Raw genomic sequence first — 21,566 nt, forward strand, 5'->3', positions numbered from 1 at the left:
ATCTTAACACACATGAGCTGCCTGGTTACAGCCAGCGCCCGCGCTCTGCTGGACAGATGGATACATGGGAGGCAAGGAGGGAGTCGGAGGGGCTGACACTGCAGGTGAGAGGGGTGCCCGATCATCGCGAGAGCTGGAGGGAACCTCACAGGGTGGCCAGCTCCAGCCACGTGGCGCAGCGGGGGACGCCTGTCTCAAACGTAGGAACGAAGAGCTGAGGAGGCGGGGGAGAGGTGGAAAACACACGAAACACAGGTGTCTTCACAACGAGTTACAGAAATTGACCTTTATTTATTGTACTAAAGTCTGTTTAACTTTTGATACAAAGGAAGGTTTTAGTACAGAAAACCCCAGTCTGTCCGAACAGTACCCGTGCACACTGTACCATCTCTGTGCCAACCCCGGCCGCCCAGAGCAGTGGCCCCGCGGGTGCCAGCAAAACCCCAAGACGGCCTGCGGTTGGTCCTAGCTGTCTGAGCCAGAACGCGTGTACCTGTGAAACGAAGGGCAGCACTGAGACTGAAACGTGTCTCCTTGCGAACAACTGTGCAAGAAAATATATCCCTTTTTAAAAAAATGTCAGTATGGCTAAACTATAATCTAGTGTCTAGAATTACAAAGAATAAAATGAAATCAGCGATTTCTTCCTAGTAAAATGAAATGTTAGGAACAGTATTAAAATAGAGGTCCTACCCCAGTGACACTTACCCGGAGCCCCGTACAGTACCTATTATTAACAGGACGCACAGTTTAAGGAGGAATCACATCAAATCTTCAGCCAAAAACACCTGGCATCAGATGCGTTAAAAAACAAAACAAAACAAAACAAAGACATCCTCGTGGAGCTCTGCTCATGTTGTGAGAGCTGAAGCCAAGACTAGATAGATCCCAGTTTCTCTTTCTTGAATTTAAACAGTGACCACATTGATCCTTAAGCTTCCGTAAGAGCTCTCTATTCAGAGTCTGAAATACAAATTGTTTTTAGATCAAACAGAGCTGATGTGCCTGCCCCATTGTAAAGCATTTGGGAATTACTCTGCAAAATCTGCACTGGTAAAGGCTGTCACTATTCACAGAACCTAAGGAGGACCCAGTGGCACGTCTCAGCCCCAGCCTGACACCCTGCCCAGAATTGGTTGTGTCACAGGGAACCCATGAAGCTCTGAGGATCAGAGAGAACGCTGGAATCATGAACACAGGTGGATGAGAAGCAAGAGGTGGCAGAAGGCAGGAGACGACGTCTGAGGGATGCGCCTACAAGACGGCGGAAGTTGCCTTCCTAGGTGCAGGAGGAGAACACGCGGCCCCACAAAGGCACTAGCTCCGCCCGCACACACCAACGGTCAAAGCAGCCGCAGTCACAGGGGCCTTCCAGGAGAGGGGCCGCCGAGGAGCAGGGCATTCATCAGAGCTCTGGTGCCCCTGACAAGAGCCTGCCAGAGCAAAGCGGCCCCCAGAGTGGTTCCAGAGGCGTTTCGCTGAAAGCGGGCAGAAAACCAACATGAAAGCCACAGTGAGGAGGAGGGCGGGGCTGGGCAGCGGCAATGTGGAGCCGTTCAAGTAAACATCAGCAACAGAATACTTAGAAAAGGCTTGTAAACTTGTGATCTGAAGGGTTATCTTTGCAGCATCTCTGTTGAGCTGGCTACAAGGAAGGTTGGTGTCGAGTCCCTCACCCCACAGTCTCTGTCCTAAAGCACACACATGTGGGAGAAGCATAGTCCGCTGGCCGGGGTCCGGATCCCGTCTGTCTGTGGCCTTCCGTCTACAGAGGAGGTGCTTCTGGAGCCCCGGTTCACAGACCCCTCCCCTTCATGTTTACACACAGAGGTGTCTATCCATAGTCACTGCAAAGAGCTGCGCCAGGCGGTGGGGCTGGAGGCCAAGCTACAGTCGTCCCCAGCGCTGTGCTCTAGAGAGGGCAGGCTGGGATCCATAGGACTTTATTTTGCTCTTGATTGACCACGGCCAAGATCTGAGTGCAAATGCTCGACAGGGCTCCTCCCTGGACGACCCCTGCAAGACAGCCCCCAAACACACACGTCATTGGTTCGGAGGAAGACGCCCAGGAGGAGGCAAGTAAACAGATCTTTCACTCTTCCTGCTGCTCTGCCCGTTTTCAGCTACTTGGCTCAACTGCTCTAACCCTGCCTTACTTCTCTTCCATCAGCAAGAAATTGGAAAAGGAAAAGAGTTGAGTGCAAATCACTTCGGCTTTTTATCTATCCCTCTCGGCAACTGTTTGCACGATGTTAAAACCTGGGGCTCACACGAAGGCTGGTGTCTGATTTTGCCAGGCTGCCCTGATCTCTGTAACCGGGGTGACAGGATGTGACTATGCACATGATTTGCCAGGCCCCACAGCAGTGATGACCCGGGCTGGCGTGCCTCGTCATGCAACGGGGAGTCCCAGCATACTGGAAAGCAGTCTGGGGTATGTTGTGATGGTCCAATCAGCAGCAGGATGCTAGAGGGAACAAGGCTGGGTCTCAAGAGCTGGGCACCCCGTGGCCCAAAGAAGACTCTCGGCTCAGGTCTGCTGCCCGGCAGGGTTTCATCACCACGGCCCAGCAGACACTGGAGGAGGGCTCTGTGCATGCTCCATGGAGCAGTGCCATGCCCTGGCTGCTTGCCACAGATACTGACAGTGAGCGTTTAGTAACTGCTACGACAATGTGACGGAGTAATTTCACATCTGCTAAATCTGATAAAAAGTCAAAGTCTGTATGTCGTTAAGTTTTGAAGTTTTAAATTTTCCTTTCTCTAGTAAATTGCCAAAGTATTTAACTGAAATATCGGTCTGTAATGGATTTGAAATTAAAACACACACATACACACAGAAGAGCTGGGGCTGGGTTCTGAGACCAAATATTGCATGAGAAGCACCAATCATAACACTCTATACAAGTTAAATTAAAATCAGTCTCCACCTCTCTTGACCACAATGTTGTTTGTTAGGCCCCCTACAAATGATTTCATGGGAGAAGTTGGAAGCCACCAAGTACTACAGCAACTGCTACATTAGAGTTTCTTTTAGTTTGCCTTGTTTCAAAGACGAGACAGTAATGGTGCAGTTTGTCTTCAAACTCCACTGCAAAACTGGCCTACCCTGGAGGGTGCTGGGGACGGATGGTCACAGCTACCACCGCTGTGCCACCTGCCTGGGGGGGTGCTGGAGCTGTGCCACGCAGCGCCTGTGCAGCCGTAACTCAAGACCAGATTGTGACCCGAGGCCAGAACTAGTGAACTTTACCTTTGGACCGGCAAGTCCCCGATGCCGCCCTGTGCCTGCAATGAGATCATCTGTAATCAAAGTGCTCACTGCAGTGGCATCACCAGGCACCCCGGAAGTGCGGGCTCTAACCACTTCTAAGAAGGGCATCCTTGGGAAGGCTGTGTCCGTCCTTGCCACCCGCTCCTCTCTGGGCCTGACGCACACCTACCTGTGAAGTACCGGCTGTACTCCTGTTCAATCTTCTGAGCCGTCTCAAACTGCTCTTTGGAATGCCTCTGAGTCACCTTGTCCTTCAGGTAGGTGGGGTCTCTCTGCTCCCTATCGGGACATCCAGGAACCTGGATGAGCCTTCCCACCTTCCTCATGCCCTCCTCTCAGCCTCTCTGTCCAGAGTAACAGGGCTACCCCCCCCACCGCACGTGCACCCCTGGTGGAGCACAGCGCAGCCTGCTGGCTCCACAGGGAGCTCTGGGCAGAGACGGGGAAGAGGCCAGATGCCCCAGCTGGCCCCCGAGTGCAGGTACCAGAAGATGGGGAGCACCAAAAGGCAGAGGCGGGGGGCGGAGGCTTGACAAGTCATTAGCCTAACCACAAAAACTGAGCTCAGTAAGACCAAAGGCCCGTCCACATCACGTCTGCTGCCGGGAGAGCTGGGCCACCCATTTCCTGTGTCGTGAGCACCAAGACGGAAGGCAGGAGAGGGAGAGGGTGTGTGGGGGTCAGGAGGGAGATCTGCAGACAAAGTGGCACAGACTCGAGGTGCTGTGGCAGCCCCCAAACAGTCGGGAGAGGGGTGGGGAGGGCTGTGCTGGGTTAACACGACTGGCTTGGTGTGAGATGGGCACATGGGGGAGGGTTACTTGACACAGGACGCCTGTTTCGAAGCCAGGGCCCCGCCACCTCCCATGGCTTTGAGCCAGCAGCCCATGCCCAGCAAGGCCCAGGCCGAGCCCCTAAGGAGCCTGGCACCTACTTGATGTGCTTGGCGCTCTTGTAGTGGATGAAGATGACGATGGGGTAGATGTGCATGTGGTGCAGTCGCTCGATGGCGTGGGGGGCGACGTCCAGGAGACAGTGCCGGTTCTGCAGGGAGGGAGACGGTGAACACCCGGGCAGAGGCAGAGCTGGGCCTCAGGAACCCAGCCTTTTTCTGCCACGGAGGGGCCCCACCCCTCACCTGACACTGCCCGGCCTTGCCCCATAAGTGAATACATAAGGTGCTACTGATGAACAAGGCAGCAAAACCATTCTGACATGAAGAGGGCATGTGACACACGGTGGGGAAACCTCATCCAGGGAAAACTCTCCCCACAAGGCTGTCAGCTTTGATGATGGTCAAGGTTGGGAATGGGGGCTGTGTGGGGTCTGGACAACCCAACTCCAAACCTCTTTCCTGCCTTTACCCAGATACAGGAACTTTCTAAAGCGCCACCCCACCTGGCCTCAGAAACCTTACCCAGAAAGCCAATGGGTACCTTTTCTGTGATCTCCTTTATGGAAGCCACAGTGGTCACATCAAAGTGGCCACTCCTCCGCTTGTAATCGACAAACAGGCAGTCTTTGACGCCCCGCTCGATGGCCTGCTGGGAGGCCTTCATCACCTCTGCAAAGCACAGGCACAGGAATCAGCAGGTCTGGCACTGTGAGCCATCACTGCACGGGCAGGGGAAAAAACACTGTGCAGAAACCCAGCCCTGCCATCCTCACTCCCAGAGAAAGAACCAGAGGCTAAACGCTGATGCGACCCCAGTCAGAAGGACTCTGCAAACACTGTGAGATCCATCCCTGGGAAGCAGGTGAACACAAACACAGGGACAGATGCAGCCCAGCAGGCCCGAGGGCTTCCCTTACCAAGGGGGCATCTGCAGAACTTGCCGGGTGCCTCGTTGACCAGCATCTCCTTCACCACATCCAGGAAAGGCCCCAGGATCAGGACGGGCCTCAGGGAGGTGCAGTCCACCTTCTGGACCCGTTGATAGGCCAGGCTCACTGAATCTGAGGGGGAGAGGGCAGCAGGGGATGGGCACCCACCCAGGGCAGGGGGGGGCTGGGAGGGGCTGCGGACCCCCTGCTCCCCTGGCCTGGCTTACCCCAGGCAGACCTATCTCCTGCACTCCACAGACCCAGAGCCAGGTACCCAGCTCACCCTGGTCTGCCTGGGGCTCGCCCAGTTTTAGCACTGAGAGTCCCACACCCCAGGCACACCAGGGCAGGGCCACTGCACAGTGTCCCCACTCCATGGACACCCAAGGTGTTGCAGCACTTTATTCTGCTCAAACTCTCCGATGTGTGTTCAATGCGTGGTCCCCTGACTCCTACTAGACATTCTGTTCTCTACAGGTGCCACCTCCCCTGCGGGGGGTGGGTCGTGTGACCCAGACCCGCCCCATGCAGTGAGCAAACTATCCCCCGCCCCATGAGCTGAAATAGACAGGACGAGGGGCAGTGACCCAGCCCTGATCCTGCAGATGACGACAACCCTCAGGAAATGATAGAGCCACGAGACAAAAGGGACCTGGCTCCCTGATGGTCCCCAGAACAGAGCTGCCTCCAAGGGACTACCCACCAATCCAGACTTTTACGTGGCAGAGAAAGAAGCTTCTTATCATGCTTCAGCCATTGTTATTTAGTCTCAGTTATAGCACCCAAACCAATATCCTAGTTGATACATGTAGTTAAGCCTCCCCTTCCACAAAATGAATAAAAAATCCTCGCAGAAAGAGATAGCCTAAAACCAGCACGCAAATATCTTCCTGACACCTCCCAGGTACCAATCACTGTGCTGGCATCTCAGAAACACTTTTTAAAACTTGTAAACACTTTTAAAAGAATAGAAAACACAGACCCAGGGCAAAGAACTTCTTCCAAGAAGAGATAAAAACACTCCGTCTTTTAAAACTTTGAACATGACAGGTAAGCCAGGCATCCTCTCCGACCCGTCTTCTCCAGTCTTGGTCCCTGGCAGCTTCCTCTCAACTAGCATCATAGTTGGTTATGAGGATTTAAAGCATATCCCATGGACAGAGGAGCCTAGCGGGCTACAGTCCATAGGGTCACAGAGTCAGACATGACTATACTATATCCTTCCAGAGGTCAGTCTTCTATGTTGACTTTTACGTGCTCAGAAAACCTAGAAAATGTGTATGTCCAACAAAAATGACCTACAATAAATATTCTGCAACTCCCTCTTTCACTCAGTCTTATGTTTCTGTTGAAAGCATCCCTGTTGATTCACACTGATCCCCTTTTATCCTTTGGAACATCCTAAAACACGGATGCACTGCACCTATCCATCTCTCTGCGTATGGACATTAAGACCATGTCTTCAACTCAACAGAATCTCGTCTTCTCCCCTAATGACTATTAACATTCCACACTGAGGGGCACCAATTTAGCAGTTTCCTGATCCTCTCAGAACAGTCTGCTTTGTCAGAAGTCCTCACAATAACAGAATCATAGAGGCTACAGAGCCTCTCACAAGCATGATATCCAACCAGAGTCAGAGGCCCACAGAAAATAAACTCCCTGGGAAGGGTAAATATACAAACATACAATCTGGAAGCAACCTAATGGAGGTATGTAGACTCCTTTTAAAACTGGTACAGATATTAAAATCAAAAGCATAAAAGTAATTATATACCAAATATTCACATAATATAAAAGGAGGTAATTGGTGTCATCCATAACATAAGGGGTGGGGGGAACAGAGAGATGTAGCTTTTATATAAGATTGAAATTAAGCTATCATCAGTTTAAAATGATATCGCAGTCCTGTGCTGATACTCTGTCATCTGTTTCTCCCTTCAGTCTCATCAGTCTTTACTGCGATATCCCGGTTTCAGCGATGGATGGTACCACCAGAGCTGTGCTATGCTCAGTCACTTCAGTCGTGTCCGACTCTCCGTCACCCTGTGGACTGCAGCCCACCAGGCTCCTCTGTCCATGGGATTCTCTAGGTAAGAATACTGGAGTGGCCTGTCGTGCCCTCCTCCGGGGGATCTTCCTGACCCAGAAATTGAACCCTCGTCTCTAATGTCTCCTGCACTGGCAGGAGGATTCTTTGCCACGAGCACCACCTGGGAAACCCAGCACAATCAGACAGAAAATCAATCAGGAAACAGCACTTGAACAACATTATAAACCAATGGACCTAACAGACTCCCCGCTAGAGCCTCCAAGGAAGTATGGACCAGCCAACACCTTAATTTTGGCCCCACAGTACTGATTTTGGACTTCTGGCTTTCAGAACTGTGAGAGAATAAATGTATACTGTGCTGACCACAAAGCTTGTAACATATGTTGCAAAAGCCCCAGGAAATGATACGCAGTGAAAGCTAGAGGACAATGAATAATATCTTTAAAATGCATAAATAAAATATTGACCCAACTATAGTATATCTATATCCAGGGAAAATCTGCAAAATCATGGGAAAATTGGCAAACAGAAACTGTGACTGTCACCAGCAAACCTGCATCATAAGAAATGCTGAAGATCAAAACAAGAAAATGGTAATTACATGAGGTAAGGGCACAGTCCATGGGGCCGCAAAGAGTCAGACATAAGTGAGCAGCTGAGCGCACGCACACACACACACACACAAAGGGTGTGTTAACTATAGCTAACCTTATTGTGGTTAATCTTTCGCAACTCATATACATATCAAATTATCATTTTGTACACCTTAAACTTACACGATAATATATGTCAGTTATATCTCAAGTTGGAAAAAAAGAAATGCGGAAGGGAGTATACAGCAGAAAGAAAAAATCAGAGGAAAAGAGGATGACAGGAAGGAATGAAGAATAATGGAAAGGATAAATATAAGTGAGTGACTGGTGTGTAAATCAATAACACTGCTGGATTTAAAAATACATATAAAATGAAAATGATAATCAAGCAAAAAGTAGGGAAGAGGTAAGGAAGTCACGGTGTTCTGATGTTTTAGAATTATTGGGGAAGTGGTCAAAGTCATGATTCATGTTAGTAGTAAGTCAGATATACATTGTGAGGGCTGTTGTAATCACCAGCCCCAAAAGAATAAAACAAAATGAATAAAAACTAAGAGACTGAGGAGGAGGCAGGAAAATAAAAATGCTTGATTAATCCCAAAAAAAGTCGGAAAAGAAAGGGAACATAAAATAGGCAGGATAAGAGAAAACAAATAGTAAGATGGTAAATGTATCAGTGATGATTTAATCAGTAATTAAATACTCTGATTAAAGGATAAAAACTGTCACTGATGTGTTCAAACTTGAAAACATCTCAGGCTGTACACTTTTCTATAGATAAATTTGCACTTTTCTATACACATGTCTCAATAAAATGAAAAAAGATGAAGTGTCACAGTGAGTTAAAAAAAACCCTCCATGCTGTTTACAGAACCACGTAAATAGGAAGCTGTAAAAAAGTATGAAATGGTGGAGAAAGATGAACTACGCAAACCCTTAACCAGTAGAAAACTGGTGTGATAATTATACTTAAACAAAATAGACTTTTAAGGCCAGAAACATTACTAGAGATAAAACATTTTATAATGATAAAAGGGTCAATTTAACAGTAAGATATAACTATTTAAAGACAACTTCAAAATATGTGTGTGCACACTAAGTCGCTTCAGTCTCGTCTGACTTTTTTGTGACCCCGTGGACTGTAGCCTGCCAGGGTACTTGGTCCATGGATTTTTCCAGGCAAGAATACTGGAGTGGGTTGCCATACCCTTCTCCTGGGGATCTTCCCGACCCAGGAATTAAACTGCGTCTCTTATCTCCCCTGCGTTGGCAGGCGGGTTCTTTACCACCAGCGCCACCTGGGAGCACCCCCATGACTAGATAAATGGCTATTTTCCAAAGACATCCACTGGATATATACCACAGACCAGAGGTGGTGTCTACAGAAGAAAAGAGAAGGGAGAATCAAGGAACTATTATTGTGAAAAGACAAATAGTTTTTTTTTTTTTTTTTTACATTTTAAATTAAAAAATGTAAAACCCTATTTTCAGCTCGAAGGCCATATAAGAGCAGGCAGTGAACCAGATCTGGCCCATAGGCTCCGGTTTGCCAACCCCTGACCTGACTATCGTGACCGCGGGCCATGAAACAAGGGTGGGGCTCGCTCAGCTCACTGTGCCGAAGACCTAACTGAAATAATACATGCGGAAGTGGGGGAGGAGGAAGCCGGCCCACTGCCCCCTCCAGAGCCTGCCCATCAGGGAGGGCACACCTTCCAGGACAGGGGTCACACCCGGGGGTCCAGGGAGCAGCATGCATTGGAGCCTCCTGCTTTACAGGACAAATATACCCTTCCACAGGGCAACCTGCCAAAGGATGTCTGGCACTCCCTGACATGCGACCCCAGGACTGGGCGGGTGCCTGGCCCTGGGAGGATCTTGTAAGGATAGACTCAGGAGTAAAGCCAGAAAGATCTGCACAGTGGCCCCTGGCCACACCAAACAGCCTGGAATAACCCCAAAACAAACTAGAGGCAATGCATTGGGAAAGTACTGCCTTTTGCCCACCCAATACCCTTTCTTCTTTTCTTCCTTTCTAAGAGAAGCTGCTTTACTGAAGCCAGCAGGGCACCAGTGAAAACCTTGCCATTTCAGCCTCTCTTGCAGTTGTGCAAGCTGTCAATGAGGTGTAAGTGGAAAATGAAGGGTGGGGCTTCCAGGTAAGCTGTTTAAAGAGGCATACGGTTGCCATGTCCTTTTCTTCTCCTTGCTGCCTGAACATGGATGTGATGGCAGGAGATGGGGAGACCTTAAGGACAGAGGACACATCCTACAAGTGGTAGACTCTGAAGACCGCAGTGCCACCATCCCAACCCAGACACACGTTCCTTGATCAGTTAGGTCTGAAAAAAGCAAACCTCTGTCTTGTTCAAGTCATTGCAGTGAGGCTTCTGTGGTCAACAGCAAACCTCAGCCTGACCGCCTGCTGGAGAAGCCAGCTCAGTCACTTGCCTTCAAAGAGTGGAATGGAGTCATTGGAAAAGGTGTCCAAGGCAAGGAGGTCTTTCCCATCTTTGGACCCGCTGCGTTTGTGCTTATGTTTCCTTCGAAAGAAGGATCTGCGTGCAGCCGCCGAGAGTGTCTTTGCAGCGCTGTTGTCATCTTTGACTTCAGACATGCTGAGCCTCCGGGAGAATTCTTGGTCCATTCTGAAGACAAGAGTACAGCAGTGCTGGGAAGGGCGGAGGGACCATCGCCTGCCGCCCTGCCCACCTGCGGTGAGGAGAGTCAAAGCTGGGGCTCCAGGTTCCTCCCCCACCCTCTGCGGGTTTCCTGGCCACCTTAGCACCCAAGCCACCGAGGAACCCCTTGGTGCCAGTGCTGTGGGGGTGAGACACACACCAGTGCTGGGCAAGTTCTCAGAGCAGCTCAACTCCTATGTTCAGATGAGGGTCAGAGGGAACTGCTAAGACAGCCTTCACTTGTGACACTAAAAGTTATCATTCCAGCCACAAGAAGAAGGAAAGCATAGAAATGCACTATAACATTGAAGAACCTTGAAAAAAATCATGCCAAGTATAGGGAGTTGGTCACAAAAGGCCACGTGCTGTATGTCTGACTCCATTCACAGAAAGTCCAGACAGGGAACCTTATAGAGACAGAAAGGAGACCAGTGGTGGCTCAGGGTTGGCAACAGGGGGCAGGGAGACAGGAGAACAAGGCGGGGAGCTGAAGGGTACAGGGCTTCTCTCTGAGATGATGAAAATATTCTCAAATTGACTATGGTGATGGTTACACATATCTGTGAAAACACTAAAAGCCAAGGAATTGCATACTTTGGGTAAATCGCATGGCACATGAATTATATCTCAACAAACATAAAAGAAGCATGTCTCCTAAGTTGCCGCTACACTTCTGTATTGTATACACTTCTGACTTGTATACATCACTGACCTAAACTTGGAACAGCTTTTTTGGACAAGCTACTTTGGCAAAACTTACAGACCAGAAACTGAGACAACGTCAGAATAAGCCCCCAGCAGCCCAGGCCGTCATCACATGGGACGTCCCCACGGGTGCCGCCCGCCTCAGCCCCAGGCCCAGACTCTAGAACACTCACACATATTTGCTGGGGATCTGCCCGCGCTGGATCTTCTGGGCATTCTCATCCAGCTGCCAGGCCATCCAGGACCCAAATGAGCCCTGGGGCAAGGTGTCATCCACGTACAGGATGTCGTCTTTCTTAAAGCTCAGCTCGTGCTCCACCTCTGCCAGTCGCTCATACAGGGCCCTGGACCAGGAGATGGAGGGAAAGAGTCAGGCCATAGGCCGCCCTTTAGAACCAAGCTCCCAGGGCCACTCTCCTGCTCTGAAGCTCTCCCTATTCTAGCAGCAGTTCCCAAAGGGGGGAGCCCGGGCTCCCTGGAGATCAGGGCTCCCTCACGCCCATCAGATAAAAGCCTTTCTGCCAAGGACCAAGGCCATATCTCCACTCCCCAAAGAGTCTTTCCCATTTGCACCCCTCCCACATCAAAGTCGATGCTTCCTACACAGCGGAAGCTTCTCAGAAGGGAAACCTGCCATCCTTGACTGAGGAGACTGTGCCTAGATACAGGGACCCTGCACCTCATGGTACACAGTTAATCAGTACTTTCCATTCCTGTGTGGCCTCAGATCTCATGAAATGCCTCCTAGAAAACACCTGATGCCTATCCCCGCCCCCTCCTCCACCCTTTTCATGTATTACTTCAGGGCACTCTGGATGCTGTGACGTCCACACACGCCGCAGAGCAATCTGCAGACCTGAGTCAGAAGAGACGCGGAGAGGGGCACAGGCCACAGGAAAACGAGGCTCAGTGGTATCAAGCTTCCCCAGGCCCAAAACCCTAAAGAGAGAGCCCATCTCGCCCTAGGAGCTTTCAAGGGCTTTTCTAAGTCACAAGCATCTCATCATAAGCTTACAGTTTGGGGCCCAGATAATAATGCTCATAGTCCCGTCCCTCAAGGGCAAGAAACGCAGGGACATTCACAGGGAACAGTCTCCACTGAAAGCCTCTCCCCAAGCCCCCAGTCCCTGGCAGCCCTGGCCACTGATACCTGATGTAGAAACTGTCGCCAGGCAGGCCCTTGACCTTGGAGAACTCCTCAGGGCGGTACTGCACCTTCAGGCGGACGCTGTCCTTGGGCTTCAGCATCTCCACGTAAACCTCCTCCACCGTTTTGCTGCGCACATCCAGACCGCCATACTATCGAGAGATGGGAGACAGGGGTCAGAGGGCAGAAGCAGGGAGGGCTGGGCACCCGTGAGGGGCCAGTAGTGGGATAAGGAGGAGATTCAGCATCCCCATCACTGGGCATCCATCTGCCCCTCATCCACAGAGGCTGAGGCCTCTGCCGAGTGCCTGCTCTGCCCTCAAGCTGCTCCCAGCAGAGACCCTGTTCTAGCCCCCGAACCAGTAAGGCCTACTGGAAATATGGCACTTCCCCTTGCTAACGCTCCTTGTAGCTTTCAGTACCTACAACCTACTCCCCCATCCAACAGGAGACCCAGTGAGAGGGAGATGGCACTCACCATCAGACTAGAGTCCTGAGTCCTACTGCTGCCAGGAGCAGAGCATCTGTCCTCCCGACGCGAGTGCCCAAGCTGGGTCCTAATATGCTAATATGCCTGCTTCCCTAATATTTACCCGGAGTGGGTCTGGGTAGCACTCAACACCCAAGGGGGATGCCAGCAGAGGCTGTGCTCCCCGCCTCCCATGTCAGCTGAGACGGCAGGCAGCCCGACACGCGGCCAGAGGGCAGCCTGGCTGCTGCTCGGCAGCTCAGAACTTACCTCAAGGATGAGGTCCCCGGGCACAAGGCCGTCAGGGCCCTTGGCGGGACTGTCATCCTCCACCTCGGCCACAAACACCCCGTGCAGGTTCCCTCCACATAAGTGCACGCCAAGCTCCAACTGGGACTTCTTGATGAAGACGACTCGTGGCTCTGGGGTCTTCTTGGCGGCATCTGCCACCATCCTTTCAGGGAGGAAAACGAAGCTCTTCAATTGTGCACAGGAAGGGAGGCAGGCGCAAAAAAAGATGAAACAATGGTGACACCCTAACCATTTTCTGCTCCCCTCTCAGGTCTCATGAGACCCCAGAACCAGAGGAGCCGGGAGCGGGGCTGACACAGACTCTACTTCTAGTGACCTGTTTTATAAGCAGGGCACTGAGATGTGGCAGAGGTGAACACACAGCCACTCCGGAACAGAGTGGACATCAACGCCACTGTTTCCAGCCCAGCTGTCCATCATATGCCATGGGTTGCATCTCACCCACCTGGATTGCACTTGTTTTCCTAACTTTATTCTCCTGAGAAAGTCAGAGCCAGGGTAACCTCCAGGCCACAACTCATCCAGCAAATGTTTACTGAGCAGTGTCTATGGCCCAGAGGGTACTGAACCAAAAGCCACCAAAGAATTCACAACGCAGGGACACTGAAAGGCCAGCAAATAAACTGAGCAAAGGCAACGGGGCAGCAATGGAGCCTGATGAGTGGGACCTCAGGGGAGGAGCCAGAGAGTGACAAGACTTTTGCTGCAGGCAAGTATAGCCAAGACTGCGGGAGAAATATCAATAACCTCAGATATGCAGATGACACCACCCTTATGGCAGAAAGTGAAAAGGAACTAAAGAGCCTCTTGATGAAAGTGAAAGAGAAGAGTGAAAAGCTGGCTTAAAACTCAACATTCAGAAAACTAATATCGTAGCATCTGGTCCCATCATTTCATGGCAAATAGATGTGGAAACAATGGAAATGGTGACAGACTATTTTCTTGGGCTCCAAACCACTGCAGATGGTGATGGCAGCCATGAGACATTAAGAGACACTTGCTCCTTGGAAGAAAAGCTATAACAAACTTAGACAGCATATTAAAAAGCAGAGACGTCACTTTGTCAACAAAGCGCCATCTAGTCAAAGCTATGGTTTTTCCAGTAGTCATGTATGGATGTGAGAGTTGGACCATAAAGAAAGCTGAGCACCAAAGAATTGATGCTTTTGAACTGTGGTGTTGGAGAAGACTCTTGAGAGTCCCCTGGACTGCAAGGAGATCAAACCACTCAATCCTAAAGGAAATCAGTCCTGAATATTCACTGGAGGACTGATGCTGAAGCTGAAACTCTCATATTGGGCCACCTGATGTGAAGAACTGACTCATTAATAAAAGCCCCGGATGCTGGGAAGATTGAAGGCAGGAGAAGGGGATGACAGAGGATGAGATGGTTGGATGGCATCATTGACTTGATGGACATGAGTTTGAGCAAGCTCCAGGAGCTGGTAATGGACAGGGAGGCCTGACATGCTGCAGTCCATGGGGTCGCAAAGAGTCAGACATGACTGAGCTACTGAACTAAACTGAAGTGTACCCATCACGGGCACAGTGAAGGGTCACAAGCAGGAAAGCCCTGAAGATAGCCCAGCTTCCAGCTCATGACTTCCGTGAAGAGTCCATTAACGCCATGCCAGAGAAAGGGCTCCGTCCAGGACTGCAGTGACAGCCTCTCGACCCAGCCTGCATAGCCCTCTCCCCACCTCCCCTCCAGTTCCTGAGAGAACAGGGCCTCCTCCTGCCCACACTAACGCTGGTCCCTCCTCCTGACTTCTCTCCATGCCCACCCTTTGCATGGTCAACCCCTGCTCATCCTGAACGCTGTGGCTCAGCTCCCAGCCGTGCCCCATCGTGGCCCCCACTCCCCCTCCCAGCACTTCAGCTGTGCTACACATGCCTGTTCACTGATCTACCCTCAAACCAGGAGCTCCTTGGGGGCAACACTGCTGTGGATGGCCAGAGCCCCAGCCTGGATGGGTGAGGACTGTGGGATTCAGTATCTGAGAACAAGTGAAGGGAGAAAAGGAGGAGAAAAAGAAAAAAAGTAGAGCTAAGAAGGAGTCAGTGGAAAAACTAGAGAAAAAAGAGAGGGCAGGAGAGAGAGAGAGAGGGAAAAAGGCCTGGCGTGCTCCCCACCCCAAATCCCGACAAGCTGGTGTGCCATCTGCAGTGCAGGGCAGCATTGGGACCCACGTCCCTCAGAGGATGTACACGGGCTGCAAAAATGACCCTCCTGGCTGCCCAGCTCAACCGAGGTGCACTGATGGAAGGCTCTTGGCAAGCAGTTACTAACCTGGAGCTGGGGGTGCTCTGCTTGGCTGGGGGTGTGCCAGGGCCCTCGTCCTGCTCCATCAGCGGGTCAATGACAGAGGGGTGCTCCGGGGTGGCGGCACCACTGCCCTGGAGAGTGGAGTGAATACCGACGGGGTCCAGGTGGGAGCTGGGGACCGAGGACAGATAGAATAAGGAGTGGCAGGCAGTTGCCCAGAGCCATCCCTCTATGGTGGTGTTGGGCTCTGGAATGTGAACAAAGACCAGGTCACACAGCTCTGTGATCTGAGCCCTGAGATGAGCAAGCGCCTTGGGAGCAAGGACTCAGTTGTCCACCTGCACGATCTGCCTGTCCTCAACTTGAGGATCCTCTGCAACGGTGAGCCTGAGGACACATGAATGCACTGCTCCCCCCTTTCCTGTGTCTGAGCCTCTCAGCCCCTCCCTTCACAGGCGCTGCACCACGGCGGCACTTCTCACTCTCCTTACCTGTCCTGCAACCTGCAGCACACAGGCAGGTGTCCGGTGTCTGCCTGTGGGCAAGGGTCGGACCGCTCTATGTGAGAACCCACGTCAGGCCTCAGTGCCTGGCTACCACACACATGTGCCGAGGCGTCCTGCTTCACAGGGTGCCTGGCCACCTATTTCCACACCCTATTTCAGGAGGAGAAACCCTCCCCTGATATGTCTCTTCTCCAAAGCCCAAGGCTGCTCAACTTTCGTCTCAACGGCAGCAGAATCCCCAGAGCTTGCAGCTGTGGTTTCCTCGGAGCAAGCTGCACACCTGCGGCCTCTTCTTCTCCCGCAGCCCAAATGCCCCCTCGGAGACCCAGGACCTCACCTGGACCGGGAGTGGCTGCTGAGCTGGTGCATGTGTGGGTTGTACTGGGCCAGGATCGTGATGGTGTCACACTGCTGCCCGATGATGAGCCGGGCCTGCTGCTCTGTGGCGCTCCGCAGGTTGATGCCATTGAACTAAGAAACACCAAGAACGGGCTCAGCAAGGAGAAAGGAGGACACGGAGGAGGTCCTGGGGACTCAGAAAGGGACGAGGGGAGGGAGAGAAGGGCAGCCTCCCGCTCACCTCAAGTAACTGGTCCCCATACTCAAGGCCAGCCTGGTGAGCGATGCTCCCCCCGGTCACCTTGGAGACGTAGACGCCGCCCTTCTCCCCACTCACGATGGAGATGCCCAGCGGCTCCGAGCCCTTCTGCAGCTTCACATGGCGTGGCTCCTCCACGTAGGGCCTTGGAAGACAGCCAATGGTTTCGGGGACTCAGACTCAAAGGGAAGGTCTAGGGGGGTCTGAGGTCAGGCATGCATTCGCTACGCAGAGAGGGCCAGGGAACGTGGACGCTCCTATGACGAGACAACTGGATGGGCACACGATGAAGTCCACCTTCACACAACGGTGATGCACAACCTCATGCAATACAGACACGACCCCCAAGATGGACACAGAGGCATCCAGTCCCAAAGTCACAGAGTGGTCCAAGTGAACATAAACACTGACATACGCAGGGAAAAGCACGTAGGTTTCCATGAGAGGAGAGGAATGGCCTCACGATGTGCAACTCAAACCTCCAGTGGGGTCTCAGACACCCTTGGAGGAAAAGAAGTGCTTTCTGGGATGACGTTTACCCCCAAAGGGACAATATGAAATATCAGTTTTTATATTTACCAGCACACAGGGTGATGCGAATTGATCATGAGATTAAGCCGCTGCAAACCCGAGGCATTTAAGAGGGATCGGGGAGGCTGGGAGCAAGGTGACACCATGCATTCGCTGGCCCCAGGCCGCCGCCCACCACCCTGTGGGAATGAGGGGCATGGGGGCTGGGGTGGGGCCCTCCTGTCGGGCCAACCTCAGACTCCTCAGCGAGGAGGACCTGGGCCTGGCAGCCGCAGGCAATCTCAGGAGGGATCTGTGGTGGTGGAGGCATCTGGAAGGTGCAAAGGGTTAGAAAGAAGAGAGGGGTGATTGGAGGAGGAAGACAACCACAGACGCCTGGAACGTAACAGACAGACAGACAGCTTCATGACATTGAGCCACCAGGACCGTCCTGCACGCAGCCTGAGCTCTAAGCAGAGCGCCACCCCCTCAGGACCCCCTCCTCCAGAGCACATTGTGAATCCACGTGTGGAAGGGTGGGTGGGCAGCGGGGAGCCCTTTTTGAGGTAATCCTTCCTTTTTAATCTCCTGAATGGTTGAAACTTTTATAATATGCAGAGTTTTGTCAAAACAATAAGGCTTCTTTGTAAAAGAGATTCGTAAAGTATACTTAATATTACAAATAGCTTGAAACATACATTAAGGAGGAAATGTTTACATGTGTACAATAAGATAAAATGCATTTAAACTGTAAATGTAATACTTGTGTGTGCATGCATGCACGCGCACACCCCACCCCCCGAAAGGTTAAATAACAGCAACTGAATCTCTGGTTGATGATCAGTGGTCCCCAACCTTTTCGGCACCAGGGATCAATTTCATGGAAGACAATTTATCCACAAACCAGGGCTGAAGAAGATGGTTTTGGAATGATTCAAATGCCTTACATTTATTGTGCACGTTACTTCTTATCTAATGCCACCACTGATCTGACAGAAGGTAAGGGTCTGAGGCCCAGATGTTGGGGGCCCCTGAATTATGCAACCTTTTTTCTTTCTAAATCCTCCTAAAACCATCTCCCCCAACCCTGGTCCATGGAAAAATTGTCTGCCATGAAATATATCCCTGGTGCTGAAGAAGCTGGGGACCGCTGATCATCAGAGATTTAAATTGCTGTTACTTCTTTCTACTTTACCAGTTTACCCAGTTTTCAACAGTGATAGTGTATTTTAGACTGGGGAAAAGAGGGACTATTTTTAATGAGTAATCCATCCATCAGCCAAGTCACACACATGGTAAACCTGATGTCACTTAAGCACCATGAAGGCAGGCATCATTGACACATACACACTCACACACATCGGTTCTCTGTGCCCTGTGGAAGAAGCTAAGGGGATGTCTGACTGCATGTGACAAGGCCCCTTCTGATTCTAAGGAACCCACCTTATGGGGGGTTCAGTAAAACCACACACCCACCCCACACTCCTTCAGGGCCAGTGTGTGCTCCCGTCTGCACAACGCAGGTGAGGCTGTCATGAACACATCCATACACACTGCACCTGACACCCCTGGGGGCCTGCTGGCAGCTACAGGTATACGCTGTTCTCCGGTTCACACTTGCTAGGTGTGCTGTCTCACAAATTCAGACTGTCAAGTCAGATGAGGTTTTCTTAATGACGGGCCCAGCCAGCAGCATCTTTCCTATGGCTCGTAGCCACGAGGGCCCTCGGCTTTTTGGACTGAAGTGGAGGGGAGCAGCTCTAGTCCTTGTAGTGTCGTTCAGTTGTGTCCGACTCTTTATGACCCTATGGACTGCAGCCCACAAAGCTCCTCTGTCCATGGTAATTCCCAGGCAAGAACACTGGAGTGTGCTGCTGTTCCCTTCTCCAGGGGGTCTTCTCGACCCAGGGATCGAACCTGCATCTCCTGCACTGAAGGCAGATTCTTTACTCTCTGAGCCACCAGAGGAGCTGCAGTCCTTATAAGTAATTAAATAAAGGTAAATTTGAGCTTAATCCTATCTCCCACTACCATCTAGAGAGAACCCTGACAGCTGCTTTTCAAAATGAACCAAAAAATGACTAAGTTGTACGTGTATGCCTCATATACTTTTTTTTTCCTATGTGTGTTTTATCTCACAACAAAAAGCTTGGGGGGCAGAGGTCAAGCAGTGCAGCTGTGTTCTGGGGTCAAAAAGCAAAGGATAAGAACGAGTCTAATTGGGGTAGGTTGATCGCTAACCAAGTGAGCGCAGACAGACCACTCCAACCTCCTGACTTCAGTTTCCTCACCCGTAAACGGGGTCAAGGATGACACTGCTGATCATGGGGTTACACGAGGATTTCACAGCTTACTATGTGGACAGTGCCTAAACAAGGGCCCGGGAGGTAGTGAGTGGCATCACTCCAACACAGTGTCAGGTCGACCCCAGCATCACTTGCTGGAGGCCCCCACCTCCGCCTGTGGGCACTCAGTAGAAGAGCGCACCCTGCCTCCCCGGCCAGCCAGGTGCGCCTCTCCTCCTGCATCAGGAGCTCACAGGGCTTCCTCACCACGTCCCGCAGCAAGACACCAGCGAAGGCGAGGCGACCCAAACTGCAGCAGCCTCGCTGGAGGTCAACTCTGTTGGCCCTCCCCAACCCCCGGCACCTACCAGGACCAGCGCTGGCCCACTGCAGGGGCGCCCGTCCCCCGTGCCTGCTCACCTGTCCTTCCTGCGCTCCCCGAGGGCCGCAGGGTTGACAGCAATCCTGGGCAACGTGGCGGCTGAGGTCTGCGACTGGCTACAGGAGGACAGGCCTTCGACGCTGAGGGGAGACTGTGGGGGCGTGCTGCACTCCGAGTGTGACAGGGAGCCTGCCGGACCCAGACACACGGCCGTGAGCACAGGGGCCTGAGGCCTGCCCTGCCAGCATTTACGGATGGCGGAGGTGGTGGGGGAGCTGTGAGCAGTGCCCAGACCGCCCCCAACCCTGAGACGGAGGGGCCAGCGGGGCAGGGAAGCACTGAGAAAGTCCTCACCTCTGTCAGAGCCCACGACAGACCGCGGGTATCTTGGCGTCGATGGGATTTTAATGCGTTCTGCCTTGAACTGCAAATTGCTCGAAGACCCTGTGGCTCCACAAGAAGAGAAAAGTTTAGGCCTGCGACTGAACAGTGTCCCTCACTCCCTGCCCACCACCCTGGGAGTCAGGAAAGACACAGGGTTACACAGAAGTAAGCGGGCCTGACCATTTGTCCCTGGGGGCGCCTATAAGGTGGGACAGTCAGGGAAAGCAGACGCTCAGTCCCCAGCAAGTGAATAATCTGTGCGGGGGGAGGCTGCCGCAGAACGGTATCACAGTCTGGCTCCAGCCCCGAGCCGACCGTAACCCATGTGACAGAGGTCACTGTGGCCTTGTCTCCACAAGGCTGGAAGCAGCCCCACCAGCGTGTCCTTATGGGGTAACTGCCAGACTCGACTCCGGGTGGCATTCTCTGTGATTGAATGGCAACACAACATCCCCCAGAATGACCTCAGGGTAGTGAGCAAGGCTCCTGGGCTAGAGGTCATCAGAACAACTACACGGCCTCCGTGGGAAGCTGCAGGAAGGCCACAGGAAAGGGCTCTGCGTGCAGCATGGAGTCAGCCTCGGCCCCGGGTCAGGAGAGGGGCCGCCAGGAGGTCTGGGCGTGAGGGTGTGGATGCAGAGGAAGGAAGGCTGGTGCCCGCTCTGGCGAGAAGGCTCCAGCAGCGCAGTTACCGAGGCGGGCGCTGGAGGGCAGGGAGTTGGACCCATGGGAGGCTCTCACGTCAGAGCAGTCGCTGCAGGCCCTGGGGCTCAGGTCCAGGCTGAGGCGGCCCTGGTGCTGGACACTGTGTGAGAAGCAGACAGGTGAGGAGCTCAGGACGAAGACCAGGATGGGACCAAGTGACTGGCTTTCCCGAGGCCCTCTGCCAGCTCAGAGCAACCCGAAAGCCGCTCCTGGGCAGCTGAGGACAGCGACCACCCACAGCCACACGCAGAGGGCCCTGCAAGCCCTGGGCCAGGACCAGGCTCAGTGGGACAGAAGGCTTCCTACAGGGACTGCAGAAGATCTGAATCCTGGGTGGGCAGGGCGAAGCTGGACCACACCAAGGACAGAGTCCTACACCTCCCTCAGGGAAGCCCACCCAGGAGACTGGAGAGCTGCGGGCAGGGAGACGACAGAGCCCATGTCAGGGCTGGCCTGAGGTCAGGCCCAACAATGACCTCCTCTAGCTGTGAGACTACATCTTGTCAGTGCCTGGAGCCTTCCAGTGGTCTTCACTGCACTCGATAAAACCCAAACCCTGCATCATGGCCACAGACCCTAAAGGGTTTGTGCCTTCCTCCTGACTCACCATCTGTCTCCTAGGCTCCCTCGAGCCCGTCACCTCTCTCTCAGACACCTGGGCTGCAGCACGCACAGCCCTCCTTCCCGGAAGCTCCTTCCCAAGTCCCGTGTGACTGGCCTCTTCTCGCCCCTCTGGTCACGGCAGCATGCCCCTGCATGGGGTCCTCCCCACGGCCCAGTCGAACCTCTCACAGCCTAATCTGAACATTTCAGGGTCTTCAAGGTCACTCAGTGCCATCTGATCTGAGTGGTTCTGTTCTCTTTTTAACACC

General features: G+C 52.4%; 1 protein-coding gene and 1 long non-coding RNA gene across 2 annotated transcripts in view; one reads left to right on the forward strand and one right to left on the reverse strand.

The window, feature by feature from the left end:
* Positions 1-271: 271 nt before the first annotated feature.
* The window catches only part of DLG5 (discs large MAGUK scaffold protein 5), a 122,505-nt gene continuing 101,210 nt past the window's right edge, over positions 272-21,566 (reverse strand). Inside the window, exons 18-32 of the mRNA XM_070470915.1 lie at positions 20,682-20,794; positions 19,960-20,049; positions 19,644-19,794; positions 16,411-16,573; positions 16,168-16,301; positions 15,349-15,495; positions 13,017-13,200; positions 12,281-12,429; positions 11,304-11,474; positions 10,196-10,392; positions 5,087-5,230; positions 4,711-4,838; positions 4,209-4,318; positions 3,444-3,553; positions 272-2,016 (exon numbers count right to left, since the gene is read on the reverse strand). Of these exons, the coding sequence (XP_070327016.1) occupies positions 1,913-2,016; positions 3,444-3,553; positions 4,209-4,318; positions 4,711-4,838; positions 5,087-5,230; positions 10,196-10,392; positions 11,304-11,474; positions 12,281-12,429; positions 13,017-13,200; positions 15,349-15,495; positions 16,168-16,301; positions 16,411-16,573; positions 19,644-19,794; positions 19,960-20,049; positions 20,682-20,794 (2,095 nt within the window). The 3' untranslated portion in view covers positions 272-1,912. The remainder of the gene's footprint in view (positions 2,017-3,443; positions 3,554-4,208; positions 4,319-4,710; positions 4,839-5,086; positions 5,231-10,195; positions 10,393-11,303; positions 11,475-12,280; positions 12,430-13,016; positions 13,201-15,348; positions 15,496-16,167; positions 16,302-16,410; positions 16,574-19,643; positions 19,795-19,959; positions 20,050-20,681; positions 20,795-21,566) is intronic.
* LOC139036073 (uncharacterized) lies at positions 3,441-7,622 on the forward strand. Its single transcript, XR_011488800.1, has 2 exons — positions 3,441-3,531; positions 7,043-7,622. It is a non-coding gene; the product is annotated as an uncharacterized lncRNA (long non-coding RNA).

Source organism: Odocoileus virginianus, chromosome 7 (assembly GCF_023699985.2).
Source record: "Odocoileus virginianus isolate 20LAN1187 ecotype Illinois chromosome 7, Ovbor_1.2, whole genome shotgun sequence".
NCBI classification, from domain to species: Eukaryota; Metazoa; Chordata; class Mammalia; order Artiodactyla; family Cervidae; genus Odocoileus; species Odocoileus virginianus.